We start from the raw sequence: 20,393 nt of genomic DNA, 5'->3' as shown, positions 1-20,393 counted from the left end.
TTAGCTGATGATGTGTTGCTCTTCATTTTGTCAGCTCATCATTTTCACAATTCCTTCTTTGAATAAGACAAAGGGAAAGCAATTCCCAGCCCCCTAGTGATAGCTGTTGACTTTTATTTGAGAATCATTAATAGCTTAGTTCCTTGCTCCCCTGCTACAGAATATGAATACCTCTTCATTTCCCACCTCCCTGGCAGTTCAAAATTCTGAGGCTGAAAGATTTTTATTTGTGTGTTATTGATAAGTCAGTTATTTATTACTGATTCCGAATTGCTCCATAACTGATGGGCAATTCCAGGAGAAGTCTGGCATCATATAAAGATCAGATGAGATATAAACTTCCTTTATATAAAAAAAGAGTTTGAAATAGATGTTTTATTACTATCTGGTAGTTTTGTGATTTTCATTTTGGTAATAAATTTTCATTCCAGTTCTCTTTAATTAACAGCATATGAATTACAGTGGACAACAAAAATTTTGCTTCCTGAATACCTTTAGGTGTATCTTATGAATTCTGGGCTACTGACCATGAAAATCACCATGAAATTTCCCCATCACGCACCACTTTTTAATAAACTTATGTTTATTATTTCAATTCATAATTCAAGTCAATTAAAATGTTGCCTACAATGTAAGCTGGAAAGTTTCCTATCTTGTCCAGGCATGCTTAGGTGGCATGGCTGCTGCATGGCAGGACAGGTTTTAGTAATAATTATTGGGTTCAGGACTGTAAGGATGGAATTTGCTATCACCAGGCACAGAAATTTCTATGAAGAATTTTGATATTTGAGACTGATGCTTCCCAGAATAACTGATGCCAAGATTAAGGAAAGCATTTTTGTTGGTCCACAAATCAAATAGGCCATCAATGACAGGCAATTTGAAGAATTTCTAGTGGGACCGGAGAAAATCACATGGAAGGCATTCAAGGAAGTTGTTGGAATTTTTCTCGGCATCCACAGAGCACCAAATTACATGCAGTTGGTTGAAAGCATGCTTCAAGTATATAAAACCATGAAATGCGACATGTCACTAAAGATTCATTTTCTGCATTCCCATTTAGACTTTTTCCCTGCAAATCTTGGTGCTGTCAGTGACGAGCATAGTGAAAGGTTTCACCAGGACATTGTGGTCATGGAGAAAAGATACCAGGGCAACTGGTATCTTTGCTGGTGAATTATTGTTTGACACTTAAGCGAGAAGCCTCAGACACTGAGTACAAATGAAAATCATTAACAAAATATTTTTAACTTAGTTGAACTATTGCAAAGCATCAGCACCATTATGCAATTAAACACATTATATTCAATAAAAGTTCATTTATTGTTTCTCCAAATTCCTACGTGATACAAGTAGTCTGAAATTATATTTGTGTTCATCTTCAAGCAGTCAATTATAAACAAAAAAAATTCTGAGGAAACAACACTTCTGATAAAAATTTGTTGTCCAGTGTAATGAGTTGATTTGTTGGGATTTAAATTTGTAGATTATTTTTTAAGGCCTTTGAACTTCTAATCTGGTCATCTTTTAGAACGTGGTAGAAGTGTAAAAGAGAATTATATTGGAGTTCTATGTGTGTACCAGGAGGTTCCAACGTTGTCTATTTATATAATTCTTTGCCATCCCCATGGCTTCCTAGTTTAATATCACAAGTCTGACTCTGTTCCAACACTTCCATATCACAGTTTGTTGGCATTAGGGTTTCTATTGAGTATTAATAGACCAAATTTTATCTCCGCCTACTCTGTGGGTGAACTTTATAAAATAAATAGCAATTATGGATACTCCTTATTGCATGGCCGACTGCACTAAATTATTTATCAGTAATGAACAGGAAGGGTTTTGGACTGCATCACTGTGATTACTATGGAAGCAACTCAATGCATAAAAGTTCAAGTAAATTTATTATCGAAGTACATATATATCACCATATACAACTTGAGATTTGTTTTCTTAAGGGCATTCACAGCTAATCCAACAAACGTAAATGAATCAATGAAAGGCCTCACCCAACAGGATGGCCAAACACCCAATGTACAAAAGACAACAAACTGCAAATACAAAAGAAATAAAAGAAACAACAATAAATAAATAAATAATTAGCTGGATAAAAGTTGCTGACATGGTTAGAAGTTCAGTTGTTGTTCAAACCAAACATCAGAATTGGGAAGAAATGTATTTTAAGTGACTTTGACCGTGGAATGATTGTTGGTGCCAAATGGGGTGGTCTGAGTATCAGAAACTGCTCATCTCCTGGGTTTTCACAAACATGGGGGCATAGCTTTAAGGTGATTGGAGGAAAGTGTAGGGGGGATGTCAGAGGTAAGTTCTTTACACAGAAGATGGCAAGTGTGTGGAATGCAATGCCATGGTGATGGTGACAGAAGCAGATAAATAGGGGCATTTAAGAAACTCTTGGATAGGCTCATGCATGAAAGAAAATGGACCGTGTAAGAGTTGTAGGGTTAGGTTGCTTTTAGAGTAGGTTAAAAGGTCGGCACAACACTGTGGGCTGAAGGGCCTGTAATGTTCTATGAGTTATGGTGTGGCATCAGGCGAATGTTAGGATTTGTTCATCTCCTGTAAGTGTAGCTAAGAATAGTTCTACGGCCAGCAAACAATTAGTTTGTTCCTCTCATTGAGCATTTCATTATCTGTTAATTTTAAGGAACTGTACTATGCTTTGATATTCTATGTTTTAAAATCTGATGGCTAGTGAGAGCTTCTGTGAGCACAGGAGTTTGTTTTTGCCCCTCTCTTCTTGGCTAGTTGCTTCTCTTCCTCTTTCTCCTCCAACTCCTCTTCATTAATCTTTATCAATTCAGAACATTACAGAGTTGGCAGCACCTTTCAACACCTTGTAAATTCTACCTGTAAGCGAGTACTGTGGCCTACAATGAACAAAGGTAGGCATGGAAACATTCACTTAAAAGTTAAACAAATATCTTGCCTCCATTTTTCTGGTGACCTTGTTGATGCATTGAAAACTTGTCAAGAATATAAATACAAATGGTTGCTATTTTTAATTAAAGGAAATCTTAGTTTTCTTAAAAAAATGATAAATTAAAAAACCTCTTAAATCCTGGGATTAATTTTAAATTTCTAAAATTTCTCTTAGACCTCGTCGGAGATCCCTACTTGTGGAATATGATTTAACAACTCTGGAGGAGTCCAGTTCATCTATTGGCGGTGACAAACTTATTAAGTTGAGATGCTTACACCCTGGCATGTTGTTGGGATGCTGGCAAGTGAGTCCATGCAGCAGCCAATTTTGTCAAGCAAGATCGCGCAATCAGAAATTAAGCAGATAGCTAGATAATCGTTTTCTCAACTAGTTGTATCCGGTGGGTAACTGGATCTGGCATTTGCTATTATGATTCACTGTTATGCACATTTCATTTCCCGCATCAGTGCAAGTGGTTCACTTTAATTATTTAAAATCAAAAACAAGATCGAGAGATTTTGAGTAACAAATTTTGTAAGTAACAGGTTAGGATATATATTTTTTAAATTTTATTGGAGATAGGCCATGCTAACAGACCCTTTCAGCCGATCAAGCTCAGATACACCCATATGACCAATTAACCTATTTATCCATGTGTCTTTGGAATGTGGGACGAAACTGGAGCAGCTGGAAGAAACCCACGTGGTCACAGAGAGGATGTAGTCACTCCTTCCAGAGAGTGGTGCAATTGAACCTGGGTTGCTGGCAGTGTAATATTGTTAGGCTAATCACTGTGCTATTAGGAAAAGATCATTTTCAATGTAATGAACTATGTGCAAATTAGAGGGGCCTCTATTTTAATTATATTTAAATAAAGAAGTGGTACTGGTAAATCTCCAAAGACCACATTTTTTTTTGGAAAATCCTAACTGTGTAGTGTACAGATGCTTTCAACATCTGACCCTGTGCAGAAAGTAATTGTGAAGTCTTTAGACTGGCGAAGACCACGAAAAGCAGGTTTCCTCCTTCACGGTCAGGGCAGTCTTCCCCGTGAAGCACATAATATGTTACCCCTTCACACACCTGTTTATTATCTCCCCTTCTGCCCCTACCACCCCCCCCCCCCACCATTGACAGATTTCTTTATAAGTCCTCTCTTAATACCCACTGTGGAAAGTTCAAAGTAAATTTATTAGTGAAGTATGTATGCCATTTACAAACTTGAGATTCATCTTCTTTGGGGTACCCACAAAACAAAGAAACAATAGAATCCACGAGAAACATTACACAACAAAGACTGACAAGCATCTTGAGTGCAAAAAAAGAACACTTTGCAGAAGCAATTTTGAAAAAAGTAAACAAATAATACGAAACATAAGCCAGAGAGTCCACTGCCATGGAGCTAGTTCAGTACTGAGGCAAGTGAAGCCAGAACGGGAGCCCAACAGCTACAGGGCAACAACTGTTCCCAAACCTGGTGGCATGGACCCAAGAAATGGTAGCTGCAAGGAGAGAGGGGGCAGGTCAAATTCAGGCAGTTGGGCTGGGCTCAGGTGGAGGATCTTGGCTGACATAGAACATTCTCTGTCCTTTGGCCTCAATACTTTAGCTTTAGAATATTGGATTCAGGTTTTTAATACTCCAGAAACGGATTACATCATAATTTAATGAAAAGATGTACCAGTATCATGATGGTACTTTCATACAGTAGGCATGATGTGCAATTGAAAATGCCTTGTTTTTCAAGGAATGAGGTTTCTAATCATACAGCACAGACTAAAGGTCTGATAAATGTTGTCCAAGGTTACATTCTACAAAAGCATGTGTAGAATTATACATCGTGCTTATTGCTGGGTATCAGACACGAAGACCCAGACATTGAAGAGGATGGCCTGAGGTTTGGGGGGAGGGGGGTTACATGATTGACAGTGTGGCATTGTTCGGTGTTTTTACTGGGGAAGAAGATGCTGCTGGAGATTTTGGATAGTGATAAGGAGGAAGACCAGAATGGCTAGCTGTTCTTGAAATGGATAAATCCCATTGTCCTGATGGGATGCATCTTGGTTTGCTGAGGAGAATGATGGAAGTTGTTGCAGAGGTAGTGCCATAATCATGCTAGCAGATGGTGATTGGGACGGATTCCGAGAATGGAAACATTACAAATGCTGCACTTAAAAAAGTGATTTATTAATTACAGACCTAGTGGATTGATTTCATTTGGGGCTGGAACAATCATTTGGACAAGTGTAGATTGATTTGAAAAAGACAAAATGGATTTTTTAAGTAAATGGTTGATTGTAGTATATATGGACTTCCAAAAGGTAATACAAGGTGACAGAATGGGATTGCCTCCAAATCTGAAGCCCATTGGATAAATGGTGTTGTAGCAATGTCAACAGAAAATTAGTTAAGTTAGAGGAAGCAGTGTAATTGGAGAAGGGCTGCTTATGCAGACTGGAGGAAAAGCTACAGTGGTGTTCCCCATTCTGGTGCAGAGTTGCTGCTTTATATATAAATGGAATTAATTTAGGTGCTGAGGGTATAATTGGCAAGTGTGTAGATGATACAGAACTTGGAGGCATAGTGAACTGTAAGGAGGGTAGTAATATATATGAAGGAGATCGGAATAAGTGGATGACATGTATGGCAGATGAACTTCAACAGTGAAAAATGTGAGCTTGGTCACATTTTGGTGGGAGTGACAAAAAAAAAGAAAAGAAACAGGAATATTTCTAAAAGTGGTACACGTACAGAGATCTGGGCATAATTTCCATGCATAGTTCCGGGGAAATGGTGAGACATGTTTAGGAAGGTATTAGAAAAGTAAATGGGATCCTGTGCATTGTTTTAGAGGCCTTGAGTATACGGTGAACCCTGATAACACAACCGTTTGGTCAGGAGTATCACATCCACTCCAGAGAGGATGGAAAGATGGGATAATTGCAGGGATGAGGGTGTTTAATTATATGAATAGGTTCTAGAAATGGGCATGTTTCTCTTTGGAATAGAGTAGGTTGTGAGAAAATTTGATAGATACTGTATTTAAAATTAAGTGTATGTACTATAAATGGAGAGAAATATTTTAATTTCCTGAGAAGTCACAAATGAGGGATCATGGAAGGAAGTGATTGGAAGTAAACTGAAGGTGTCTTAAATCTTGTTCACACAGCAAGTAATTAGAGTCTGGAATGCAGTGTGTGGGTAGTTGCAAAGACAGATTGCATTATAACACTCAAAAGGGGATCAGGTAATGTGAAGGAAAAATTATAATGCTCTATGGAGAGGGACTGAGGCCACCTAGAATGCTCATAGAAGAGTAGATACAGACTCAGTGGGTCGAATAACCTCAGGTACTGTTAGCTTTATGTGACATTAATATTGAAATTATAATTGCAAGGTAATTTCTAAGGATGTGCAGATACTAGTCTATTATAATAGTTGGATTAAAGTGACACCTAGTTTTCATCTTCATAATATGGTGTGTGATGAGCAACAAATTTGTTGCGCAATAATGGTGATACTAGAATTATCTTCCCAGTGAATAATGACAGTTTGGATATAAAATTCTGCATTCATCATCACTTGTATTTTGTTTTTGATTGTTCTAGGAAGATGGGGAACTGGCTCTTATTGTTACAAATCTTCATTACCATCAACTCATTGAGAAGAGCACATTGGGGTCAGTTACAAGGTAAGGAGAATTGCTTGTGTCAAAACAGATTATTTCAAATAGGTAAGCATTATTAACTGATACAATCTAATTGCATTGTATTGATAGAAAATTACTTTTATAATTGTAGGTTTCAAAGAGTAGCTGTTTATCTTAAAAAAAAGGCTAAGCTATTCAACATGAGATTTGGACAAACTCATCTTCCCTTTATCGAAAAGGCCTTACTTTGTTATTGTATATTGTGTTGTATTTACATAGTAAAAGTCATGAAACTTAATTTTGCTCAGATTGTTTGATATTTTTAAATTTAAAAGCCCTTATAGGCAGTCACCTCATGAGCAAGTGCTGGATGATGTTGTCTCAGAATATGGGCTTCTTGGCTATCATTGCCATATTACGTTGCACAATGGGAAAAGCTCCTACATGTCTGGTAGCTTTCATAACCTGTTCTGTAGAAAAGGTAAGGGGATTTCCATTTTAATTTGTATATACTTTCACACCACTGATTAAGTGTTGATTGCATTACTCTGTAATGGATCAGGGAAGATTTCGGTCTCTCTTCTGTAGAGTTGTTTCTACATAAAATTGTCAGTTTCTGTGGCAGCAGGACCATTATGAAACCAGCAATCAGTCCAGACAGCACTTTGATTATTCAGAGATCTGTTGATAGGTCTGATAGCCGAGAACTCCAGCTTCAAGATATCAAGTTTTGGAACTGCGATTTAGAACTTGTTGGGAATAAGCGAACTAATGATTTAAAAAAAAATCTTCAGAGACAATTTTGAGACTATTCTGAAATCATCTTTTTTGTCAATTTACTTTCAATGCTAATATGTATTTTGTGTCAAATTACATGATCAGTGATTTAAAAACAAATTTACCACTATATTCCTGTTAAGTTGATAACTGTTGGGGCTGTTTTCTTATCAACACCATCTTGTAATTGCAGAATATATCCAGAATGGCTTCTTGCAAATAATAGTCATAAGTTTAGAGAAGGAGTCCCAGCATGGCACTATCAGTGGAAGTATTCACATTCCTTGGAATACAGGGTTTCTAAGAGGAAAAATACAGGTATAAGAATCAGTATTTTGCGGTTTGATGATGATGTTAGCTTTTTGCTTGATTAGAAGTCCTATTCAGAGTCCTTATTGTCTTGGACAACTTGAGCTTTATCCAAGCGAGTTCTTGCAGTGCTTATTGATGCAAGATAAGATTTACTTTAATTGATAACTGGACAATATTTAAAAAGAAGCCTTAAATTGTGTGCTTCCCCTCCATTTTGTCAGTTTTGGAAGTGCACCCAGTGTCTGCTCCTGACTGACAAGGTCAAGGAGCTGGAGCTGGATGTACTCAGGATCATCTGGGAGGCTGAACACCTCGTAATTGAAATTTTTACTGAGGTGGTCACATCCAGAGTGCAGGCTTCAGATAGTAGATGGGTGACCACCAGTAAGGGGACTGAACAGTCAGAGCATGAACTGTGGCCATTCCCTTCAGGTGAGTTTACAATGGGATTTATTATTTTTTTTGGCAGCCTTTTCCTGCAACAACTCATGCAGCCTGACTAGTGAATAGTTTAAGTACTTAGTAATAAGAGTGTAGCTTACAGATGGTCAAAATCAAGGATCAACTTTGTTCACCATATACACACTAGTAATGTGCTGTGGTCTGTTGGTCAGGATGTGGTATGCAATATAAAAACATTCAAGAATTATAAAGAATTATATGAAAATAAGAGGCTAAAGTACAGATATGGAATGAAGTGTTGATGAATACATAAATACCGGCATGAACTATGCTCACGTTTGTATTAAAATCGTACCTGCAATTGTATTAATGTAAAGTAATTGGTATCTGATGGCATGTAATGAATGCATTGACTTCATTTCAGGAGCATGTATGATTTCATACAAAGCTACGGAAGTTCCATTAAAGTTCAAAGTAAATCTGTTATCAAAGTACATGGAGGTCACCATGTACAACCCTGAGATGAATTTTCTTGCAGGCGTACTGAATAAATCCATGATAGAATAACAAGCATAATAGAATTGATGGAAGACCACACTAACTTGGGTGTTCAACAAATGTGAAAAAGAAAACAAACTGTGCAAATACAAAAAGAAAGAAATAATAATAAATAAAAAAGCAATAAATATTGAGAACATGAGATGAAGAGTACTTGAAAGTGAGTCCACGGGTTTGGGCACATTTTAATGATGAAGTGAAGTTATCCCCTTTGGTTCAAGAGCCTGATGGCTGAGAAGTAGTAACTGTTCCTGAACGTGGTGGTGTGAGTCCTGAGACTCCTGTACCTTCTTCCTGTATAATGTACATTATCTACCTAATGAGGATCTTCGTTACGCAATGATGGATAATTTGGCATTCCCAAGGTTTGGTTTTATGCAGGTGATATGCCAATGCATTGGTTGTGGTCCAGTCACCTCCTTCACACACCCTTTCTGTTGATGCTGCCACACACTCAGAATTTTAACAGCTCCTCTCTTGGTTTTCTATCATTTGTCTTTAAGTCAAAGTCAAATTTGGAATCAGAATCAGGTTTATTATCATCGGCATGTGAGATGAAATTTGTTAACTTAGCAGCAGTTCAATGCATAATCTAGCAGAGAGAGAGAAAAATAATAAATAAAACATAATAATAAATAAGTAAACCAATTATGTATATTGAATAGATTTAAAAATGTTCAAAAACAGAAATACTGTATATTTTTTAATAAGTGAGGTAGTGTCCAAAGCTTCAAGTAGCAAGTACCTATATGTCACCATATGCTAGCTTGAGAATCATTTTCTTCCAGGAAAATAAAGAAATGCAATAGAATTTTTGAAAAACTATACATAAACAAGACTGAAAAAAAGCAGCTAATGTGCACAAGAAGACAAATTGTGCAAGCGAAGAAATGAATAATGCGGAGAACATCAGTTGTAGCGCCCTTGAAAGTTAACACATAGGTTGTGGAATCAGTTCAGAGTTGAGGTAAACAAAGCTATCCACACTGATTCAGAGGCCTGATGGTTGATGGATAATAACTTTTCCTGAACCTGGTGGTGTGGGATGCAAAGCTTCTGAACCTCCATCTCAGTGGCATCTGTGAGAAGAGAGCATGGCCTGGATGATGGATGCTGCCTTTTGTGGCATCGCTCCATGTAGATGTGCACAATGGTGGGAAGGGTTTGTCTGTGGACTAGTATGCATCTACTACTTCTATCGACTTTTCTGTTCCTGAGCATTGGTGGCCATGATGCAACCAGTTAGGATACTGTGCATCTGTTTGTTAAGGTTTCTGGTGACATTCTTTTATGCCGACACATACAATGTGCTGGAGGAACTCAGCAGATCAGGCAGCTTCTATGAAAATGAACAAATGTTTGGCATTTTGGACCGAGACCCTTCTTCAGGACTGGAAAGTAGTAGGAAGACACCAGAATAAAAAGGTAGGGCTGGAGAAGAAGGACAAGCTGGAAGGTGATGGGTGAAGCTAATTGGATGGGAAAAGTGAAGGGCTGGAGAAGAAGGAATCTGATAGAGAGGAGAGTGGACCACGAGTGAAAGGGAAGGAGGAGGAGGAGGTGACAGGTGAGGAGAAGAGGTGAGAGGCCAGAATGGGTAATAGAAGAGGAGGGAGAAATTGATGATCATATCATCAGGTTGGAGGCTACCTAGATGAATTATGAAATGTTGCTCTTCCACCTTGGAGAGTGGCCCCATCAAGGCCAAAGAGGAAGCTGTGGACCAATGCATTGGAATGGGGATGGGAATTAAACTGGTTGGCCACCGGCAAATTCCTCCTTTGGTACCAGTGACATAAGTAGAAAGGGGGAAGAGGTCCTGAGCAGCGAGTAGAGGGAGTTGAAGAGACTAGAGAGCATGATGTCCAAGGTACTAATCTCTGAACTACGTGCTGGTCAGGGCAAGAATGGAAAGATAGTCCATACGAATGAATACACACACAAAATGCTGGAGGAGCTCAGCAGGCCAGGCAGCGTCCATGGAAAAGTGTAAACAGTTGACATTATGGGCGAAGACCCTTCATCAGAACTAGATGTGTTGCTTAGATTTCCAGCATCTGCAGATTCTCTCAGCTGAGTGGGGCAGGGTTTCAGTTTTCTGGATCAGTGGAATCTCTTCTAAGAAGGTATGATCTGTTCAAAAAGGACCGTTACACCTATACCATTCTACTTGTGAATAGGTTTGCTAGAGCTGTTGGGGAGGTTTAAACAAATTTGCTAGGGAGATGGGAACCAGAGTGATGAGGCAATTGGTTTAAAAGCCGATGCACTGTGTAGTGGGATTATGAGGATGGAAGGGCAAATGATAGGATGATGGGGCAAAATTTCAGTCAGTAGGATGAGTTGAAGTGTACCAAGGAGGAAAAATCGCAAAGGGTAACGAATACAAGAATGAAGGTATCGTATTTGAATGTGTTCATTGTACAGAATGGGGTAGGTGATCTTGTAGTGTAGTTAGAGATTGCCAGATATGATGCCGTGGGCATTACTGAATTGCAGCTGAAAGAAGATCATAGTTGGGAACTTTACATCCAAGAATGCACTTTGTATCAAAAGGTCAAGCAGATTGGCAGAGGAGATGGGGTGGCAGTGTTGGGGAACAAATGAAATTGAGTCTTTAGAAAAGGTGATTATGGGATTGCAAGATGTGGAATCCTTGTGGGTAAGAGTTAAGAAATAGCAAGGGTAAAAAGACCCTGATGGGAGGTATATAGGTTCCTGAACAGTTGCCAGAATGCAGGATATAAATTTCACTGGCAAATTGGAAAAAGAGAAATGTTACAACAGTTATGTGGGTTTTCAATATGCAGGTAGATTGGGAAAATCTGGTTGATGCTCGATCCCAAGAGTTGGAATTTATAGAATACCTAGGAGATGGCTTTTTAGAGCAGCTTGTGGTTGACCCCACTTGGGAAAATGCAATTCTGTATTGGGTGTTGTGTAATGAACCAGATTTGATAGGGGAGTTCAAGGTAAAAGGGACTTTTAGGAGGCAATGATCATGATATGATAGAATTCACCTTGAAGTTTGAGAGCGAGAAGATAACGTCAGATGTATCATTATTGAAGTGGAGTAAAGGGAATTACAGAGGCATGAGAGAGGAACTGGCCGAAGTTTAATGGAAGGGGACACAAGCAGGGATGATGACAGAACTGCAATAGATAGTGTTTCTGGGGGCAATTTGGAAGGGGTGGGATAGATGCATCCCGAAGATGAAGACGTATTCTTAAGGGAGGATGAGGCAACTGTAGCCAACAAGGGAAGTCAAAGGCAGCATAAAAGCAAAAAAAGAGAGCATATTTTATAGAAAAGGTTAGTGAGAAGTTAGAGGATTGTAAACCTTTTTAAAAACCAACAGAAGGCAACTACAAAAAACACAAGGAAAGAAAAGATGAAATATGAAGATAAGCTAGTCAATAATATCAAAGAGGCTACCTAAAGTTCTTTTTTTCAGATATATAGAGTGCGAAGGATGGGAGAGAGTAGATAATGGACCACTGGAGAAATGATGCTCAAGAGGTGGTAATAAGTTACAAGGAAATGGTGGACCAACTTTTAAGTACTTTGCATCAGTTTTCACTGTTGACTACATTAGCAATAAGCCAGAAATTCAAGTGTTTGGGAGAAGGAGTGCAGTTGCTATTACAGGTTAAGTACCCCCTTATCCAAAAATCCAAAATCTGTAAACTTCTGAAATTGGAAAATCTGATATGATGTTACAAGTGGAAATTCCACAAGGTGCTTGGAAGGTCCCCAGGTGATGCACAGGTCTCTGTGTACCACAGACCATTCTGAGAAGTGACCTTGTGTGTAATGAACATAAGCTAATGAAAAATGGAAAAGCACTGCATAAAGCGAAAAATGAAGATGGCGATAATGTAATGAAAGAGTGGATTTTTCAGTGTCAGAGTGAAAGTATAGTTTAACTTTATGCTGAGCATGAAACAAGCAAAGATCTATCATACAAATTAAAGTTAATTGTGAATATTTAACAAGCTAGATAAGTGGGCAGAAATTTAAGAAAAGGAATGCATTACATTTTTGAAGCATTTGTTTATTTATCATGAGGCAGCACAGATTCTGTTTACTAAGATCAACACATATGAAAGCCAGAACAAATCTATAGTGCTGATTGTTTTTATACCTTATATAAACCCTAAAAAAATACAGTGTACTGTATCTTTTTAATCAAAACATGGCGTTATCGATAGAGAGTGAAAGCCTGCCGTTGTTTATTGTCGTTCAACAGCTGATTCAGGTTTTCTCCTGATGCTCCTGTGTTGCTTTTGTTACCCTGCATACATGACATTTTCATTATATTAATAGTATACAATAATTTTTACTGTCAAGTACAGATGTGTGATGAACAAGTGTAAGACAGACTGCTCACCAGTAGCACATAAATTCAGAGTTAACAATAATGGTGAACCCAAGCTATCTCGTAATATATCCCAAAATCTGAAAAAAAAATCCAGAATACGAATCACTTCTAGCCCCAGGCATTTCAGATGAGGGGTTCTCAACCTATACTAAGGAGAAGGTTCTTGGGAAGCTGAAAGATCTGCAGGTAGGTAAATCACCTGGACCAGATGGACTACACCCCAGATTCTGAAAGAGGTAACTGGAAAGATTGTGAAAGCATTAGTAATGTTCTTTCAAGAATCACTAGATTTTGAAATGGTTCTGGAGGAATGGAAAACTGCAAAGCCAGCTCCACTTTTTAAGAAAGGAGGGAGGCAGACAGAAGAAAATTATAAGGTATTGCACATGAGGCTGCTGAACAAGGTAAGAAACCATGGTATTACAGGAAGGACATTAACCTGGATAGAAGATTGGCTGACTGCCTGGAGGCAAAGAGCAGGAGTAAAGGACCCTCTTCTTGTTAGCTGTCAGCGACTAGTGGTGTTCCACAAGGGTTAATGTTGGACAGATTCTTTTTACGCTATATGTCAACAATTTGGATGAAGGAATTGATGGTTTTGTGGCCAAGTTTGCTGATGATTTGAAGATGGAGCAGATAGTGTTGAGGAAGCAGGGAGGCTGCAGAAGGACTTGGATTGGGAGAATGGACAAAGAAGTGGAATATAGTGTAGGGAGGAAGTGGAATATAGTATAGGGAAGTGTATGGCAATGCATTTTGGTAAAAGGAATAAAACTGTAGTCCTCATGCAGTATTCCCTAAAGGTTAACTTGCAGGTTGAGTCGGTGGTGAGGAAGGCAAATGCAATGTTAGCATTCATTTTGAGAGTACTATAATATACAAGCAAGGCTGTACTGCTGAGGTTTATAAAGGCATTGGTCAGTCTATGTTTTTATAGTATTGTGAGCACCTTTGATCCTTTATCTAACAGAAGATGTGCTGGCATTGGAGAGGTTCCTGAGAATGATTCTGGGAATGAAAGGGTTAATGCATGAGGAGTGTTTGATGACTATGAGTCTGTACTCACTGGATTTTTGAAGAATGTGGGGTGGGATGTGGGTGGATCTTATTGAAACTTATCTAATATTGAAAGGCCTACGTAGAGTGGATGTGCAGAAGATATTCCCTATAGTGGGTGAGTCTGGGCTGTCCATTTAGAACAGAGATGAAAAGGAATTTCTTTAGCCAGAAGGTGATGAATCTGTGCAGTTCATTTCCAGAGATGGCTGTGGAGGTCAAGTCATTTAGTATATTTAAAACAGTGGTTCATGGGTTCTTGGTTAGTTTAGGGAAGAAGACAGGAGAATGAGGCTGAGAGGGGAAATGAATCAGCCAAGATGGAATGGTGGAACAGACTCGATGGGCCAAATGGCCCATAGTCTAACTGTCTTTGATTTTCAGACTGAGCAACGGCACTTGCATAGCTGCCAAGGTCTGAAGCTATATTCCAGTTCATGCTGTGATCCTTCATGGAAAATAAAAGGGGAACTGGACATGGAAATTTTAGATTTACATGATGCTCTCAGAATTTTTGCAATGTAAAATGCAGTGGTCTAGGTTTCCCATTGTATGGCAAAATGCAAGCTGATTGTTGTTATACTATTGGAAAAATGTTATATTGTTGTCCGTTGTGGCAAGATTTGATTTTATTGCAGTGTTACTCAGCACTACTTCAAAAGATTATACTGCATTCTTTTAGAGGAACTCAGCAGGTCAAGCAGCATCTATGGAGAGGAATCAGCAGTCAACAATTCAGGCAAAAACCCTGATGAAGGGTCTCAGCTCAAACATCAACTGTTTATTCCTTTCCATAGACGCTACCTGACCTGCTGAGTTCCTCCAGCATTTTCCGTGTGTTGCTCTGGATTTCCACAATCTGATGAATCTCCTTACTGCATTGTTTTTCAGCATTGTTGCTTGATGGATGTGACTGTTTTGGATGAAGCAGAAAAGCCATTCTGGTGTGTTAGCTCAGCTGTGGCTTTGCAGACAGTTCCTGCATCTGACATAAGATACAGATATCTGGGCAAGAGGCAGACAATTGACTACAAGGATCACGAAGGAAAAGTTCACATGGAACTAATGTGGTTGGAAGAAGAACAACAATATTACGTGGTCAATCTTGTTCTTTACCTTACTGTTGAAAAAGTCAATGCCTGGTTTGCAACAAGTTATTAATTCAATGCATTAATATCTATATGATAGCCTTAAGAAAATGATTGCTCCATGCATGTGGCAACATGTGTGAATCATAATGCTGTATTGAGGCTTCCAGTGTTAAAAGTTATTTTGGAAAATCTTATTTGATTTGATTATGACCCTAGTAATTGGATTTTTGCCTTATACCCTCCTTCCTAAAGGGTTACTTTCCTTTAAAGACATTTACTGAGATTGATTGCTTGCTTACACTTGGCAATACTTTTTCACCACTCAAATTGCAGGGTATGGTTGTCTGCTGAAACTTTGTTCCATTAACAAAATTATGACCCCATTTGGAAGGGTCCCAGTTCTCTTTCAAGGTTGATCTGCTGCATTTCCTTGCATCTGTGGCAGTGTCAGGAAAGAGGGATGGCTTACGTTGCTTTTGCTGGTAATCTTGCTTCAATTCATTATTTGCACAGAATTCATCTTGTTACATTAACGTAGCCTCTTGTCGCTGTGCACAGTACCATGTTAGAAATGTTCTCTCACAATGACACTTTTGTTAAATACAGAAGATTTAAGCATGATTAATAATTAAAATGGGCTAATTTCCAAATTTTGACTGGTGATTTTATGTTCTAAATTTTTGAAGCAACTGTATGGGTCGACACTAAAGTTTAAATATTAAATTACACTAATTTCAGACAGCACTACACTGGACTTTGCTTTTATCTTTTATCAGCCAGGATATAGGAGGTCTCTGGTTCCTGTAGGGCATAATAATTAAAGGCTAGAATTTGTGTTAGTGCCTCAGGCTACCATAAAGCTATCTGAGCCATATTTCAAGGTTTACAAATTGTTTGAGAATCTGCATGAAGGTGTAATTTGCATGTTCAATTCTTGAGCTGTTGTATACATCTAGTGAAGAGGTTCCATTTAAACATGAAAAGCGGTTGAAGTATTACTCTGTCACACATTCCATTGTCTGTACACAGAAAATTCTGTGGCCTCATCCTTTTCTCACACAAACTAATTTCTTTGAAACTGGGGTTACATTAAACAACTCAAAAATAAATTATGAGGATATGGAAAGTCCATAAATTACATAGATATGTGAGAAAGAATTTTGAATGAAACACATTTCAAAGAATTTTAATTACAAGATGTATACCTCTGTCATTTATTATATATTAGATTATAGAGCAGCTACAACCATATGAAGTCATTGATCTACTGAGCAGGAAACTCAGCCAGTGATAATTTCCTCCTTTCTGCAAGCAACCAACCAACCAACCCTTGAGGCAATGTTTCCTTGTAGATAGAAATGTCTTGTACAGTAAGATAAAATAGATCTAAACTCTTCTATTTACTTTTATCTTTCCCCTGTCTCCCCACACCTAGTTCTTGAGATGAATTTTTTTCCTTTTGGACATATATCTGTACACTTTTTGGTTGCGTGTTCTAAAGCTATGGAATTTCCTCCACAAGCCTCTCTGCTTCCCTAAGTTCTGCCATTAAAAATCGGCAAAATACTCCTAAGAGAGAGAAGGCACTGCAGATGCTGATTTCAAGAGTTAAAAAAAAAATCAACGGCTCGAGGAGCTCAATAGGTCAAGCAGCACCTGTGGAACCAGAAGAATGGTCAAAGTTTCAGGCACTGTGGTTCAGGAAGGAGAGTGCAGAGGGAAGATGGTCAGTATAGATGTATGAAGGAAGAGTGAGACGAAGGCTGGTACGTGAAAGGTGGAAGCAGATTTTGGGGGATGGGAGTGGAGCCAGTGGGAGAGGAGAGTGTTGAGACTGGTAGTGATAGGCGGAACTAGATATATCAAGAAGTAAATAGGCAGAGAGAGCTGGTTGGGGGAAGGGTAAGTGGTAGGGGGATCATGAAAGAGGGATGAAGGGCACATGGAACCAGGTGGGGGAGGGGATAAGAAAGGTGAATGAAGGGAGAACATCCCATTGATGGTAGGGGACTTATATAAAAAAAAATAAAGCCGAGTGTAGAAGAGTGATGAGTTGGGGAGAGGTAAAGAACAAAAAAGAGGATCAAGGAGGGAGTGACACTGGGTGGACTGGTGGGAATAGGGTAGGGCCATGGGGGAAGTGGGGCTACCTGAAGCTGCAGATTGACTATGGGGTAAGCAGAACAGGAGGCACTGTTCTAGTTTGCATTTGGCCTCTCCCTGGCAGTGGACAAGGGCAATTGAAATTACATTCCTGTGATGGCCATATGGGGCGGAGCCGGGTGCTCTGCAAAGTGCCTACTGCATGCTGACGTAGAGGGGGCATCGTTGTGAGCACTGAATGCAATCAATCAAAGGAGGTAAACATGAATCTTTGCCTCATGTGGAAGGACTTGGATTCCTGGATAGTGCTGAGGGAGGTGGTGTAAGGGCAAGTGTTGCCCCTCCTGTGGTTGCAGGGCAAAGTGCAAGGGGTATGGGGAAGGGAAGGGCTGAGCAGCCTAGTGAGTCGCAGACAGAGTGGTCCCAGAGAAGCAAGGAAAGGTGGCTAACGTGGGATCTCACACTAGCAGAATGTAGGGTTAATGGCAGGATTCTTGGCATTGTGGAGGGACAGAGGGATCTTTGGGTTGACAGCACTACATCAAAGTTGCTGCACATGTTGATAGGGTTATTAAAGCGTATGCTGTGTTGGCCTTCATTAGTTGAAAGATTGAGTTCAAGAGCTGTGAGGTAATGTTGTAGCTCTGTAAAACCATGGTTAGATCACACTTGCAATATTGTGTACAGCTCTGGTCGCCACTTTATAGGAAGGATTTTGAAGCTTTAGAGAGAGTGCAGAAGAGATTTACCAGGATGCTGCCTAGTCTCGAGAGCAATCCATATGATGATTGTTTGAGTGAGCTAGGAGCTTTTCTCTTTGGAGTGAAGAAGAATGAGAGTTGAATTGTTAGAGGTGTATAAGATGATAAGAGGCATAGATCGAGTGGACAGACAGAAACTTTCTCCTGGGTGGAAATGACTAATATGAGAGGACATTATTTTAAGGTGATTGGCAAAAGTGTGCAGGGGTGGGGTGGATATCAGAGAAAAGTTTGCACTGAGAGTGCTGGGTACATGGGTGCTAGTCGAGGCTGATACGTTAGGGGAATTTAAGAAATTCTTAGATAGGCACATGTAAGGTAGAAAAATGGAGGGCTATATAGGAGAGAAAGATTAGATTGATCTTGAAATGTTAGCAGAATATCATAGGCTGTGTTCTGTTAATAGAAGCCAAAGGGATTGGCGAAGGATGGTGTACTAGATGAGAAGCTGATTGGGTGAAAGAGGATTGGGGAGGGGGACTGCATCTGTGTTCAGGATACACAAGAGACGGCAGATACTGAAATCTGGATCACAAAATTAGCAGCTGGAAAAATTCATAAGACCAGGCAGCATCTATACAATGAAATGGACAGTCAACATTTTGGGTCAAGACCCTTCATCTGAACTGTTACCTGAGGAGTTGAATGCCCATTTCCTCCTACAGATTCTGCTTCACCCTGCTTCAGATGCTTGCTTTTGTTTATCTCTATTATCTGGAGAGAGGATGGGTGAGAGTAGATATATGGGAAATGCAAGAAAGACGTGAGGGTTCATCAATTATGCAAGAGGGGAAGTCACATTTCAAAAGTCCTTGGGTGAAACAAATGTGGTGGAGACAGCAGAACTGATGGACCGGGGTGACATCCTTGCAGAAGCATAGTTATCTGAGGCACAGTCAAGGTAGCTGTAAGAGTCCCAAGTTTTATGGTAGGTATCAGTGAATAATTTGTCTTCTGAGGTAGAGATGGAAAGATCTGGAAAAGGAAGAGTAGTGTCAGATGAAGCCCAGGTGAACTTGAGGACTTCTTAGTTGATGGCAAATGTGATAAAATTGACAAGTTCTGCATGTCTGCTGGGAACAGCAACAAAGCAGTAATTAGTGTTGTGAACATGGTTGCAATTGTCTTCCAGACAAACTCAACAAAATCAGAAGTTCTTGGCTTGAGGAAGTTGAAAAACAGCTAAACAGTCAAGAAAATGACAAATGCATTGATATTTCTATTTTCAAAACCTATGGTGAGGGGTGGGAGTTAGGATTAATCTCAAAGTACTACAGCATAGAGACAGACCCTTTGGCTCTTCTAGAATGTGGAAAACCATCAATCTGCCTAGCTCCATCAACATGCGGCTGTACCGTACTCCCCTCCCATCTATGTAACTGGCCAAATTTCTCTTAAATGTTGAGATTTCACCTGCATCCACCACTTGTGCTGGCAGCTCGCTCCACACTTTCACCACCCCCTGAATGAAGAAGCCACTCCCCACTTGTTCCCCTTAATCATTTCACCCTTCACCCTTAACCCATGATCTCTAGTTGTAGTCTCATCCAACCTCAGTTGCAACAAACTGCTCCTCCCTCAGTTTTCTATGTTTTAGCAAATAAAGTTCTAACCTATTCAACCGTTCCCTCTTACTCAGATCCTCATGTCCCAGCAATATCCTTGTAAGTGTTCTCTGCATTCTTTCAACCTTCTTTCCTGTAGGTAAGTGACAAAAATTTCACACAATTATCCAAATTAGGCCTCACCAGCATTTTATACAATTTCAACATAACATCCCAACTCCTGTACTCAATACATTCATTTATGAAGACCAATATGCAAAACCTATCTTTATAACCCTATCTATCTGTGCCACCACTTTCAATGAGTTATAGACCTGTATTGCCAAGTCCCTTTGTTCTACGGCAATCCTCAGTGCCCTACCGTTCTCAGTGTAAAACCTACCCTGGTTGGTGTACCAAAGTGCAAAATCTCACACTTGTGGGCATTAAATTCCATCTGCCATTTTTCAGCCCATTTTTCCAGTTGATTCAGATGGTGCTTCAAGCTTTGATAGTCTTCCTCACTGTCCACTACACCCCCAATCTTGGTGTCATCCTCAAATTTGCTGATCCAGTTTTCAACATTATCATCCAGATCGTTGACATAGATGACAAACAACAATGTGCCCAGCATACCACTAGTCACAAGGCTTCAGTCAGAGAATCAGCTATCGAAACCACTCTCTGACTTCTTCCATGAAGCCAATATCTAACTCAATTTACTACCTCATCTTGAATGCCAAGTGACTGAACTTTCTTGACCAACCTCCAATGCAGGACCTTGTCAAAGGCCTTGCTAAAGTCTATGTAGACA

At 39.4% G+C, this 20,393-nt stretch overlaps 1 protein-coding gene across 1 annotated transcript in view; it reads left to right on the top strand.

The window, feature by feature from the left end:
- fbxo15 (F-box protein 15) overlaps positions 1-15,821 on the top strand; it is a 35,441-nt gene extending 19,620 nt beyond the window's left edge. The window contains exons 6-10 of the mRNA XM_073051797.1: positions 3,119-3,248; positions 6,553-6,635; positions 6,929-7,074; positions 7,564-7,688; positions 14,972-15,821. Of these exons, the coding sequence (XP_072907898.1) occupies positions 3,119-3,248; positions 6,553-6,635; positions 6,929-7,074; positions 7,564-7,688; positions 14,972-15,241 (754 nt within the window). The 3' untranslated portion in view covers positions 15,242-15,821. The remainder of the gene's footprint in view (positions 1-3,118; positions 3,249-6,552; positions 6,636-6,928; positions 7,075-7,563; positions 7,689-14,971) is intronic.
- The last annotated feature ends 4,572 nt before the right edge of the window (positions 15,822-20,393 follow it).

Source organism: Hemitrygon akajei, chromosome 1 (genome assembly GCF_048418815.1).
Source record: "Hemitrygon akajei chromosome 1, sHemAka1.3, whole genome shotgun sequence".
NCBI classification, from domain to species: domain Eukaryota; kingdom Metazoa; phylum Chordata; class Chondrichthyes; order Myliobatiformes; family Dasyatidae; genus Hemitrygon; species Hemitrygon akajei.
The sequence above is the reverse complement of the archived record's forward strand: the minus strand, read 5'-3'. Positions and strand labels throughout refer to the sequence as shown.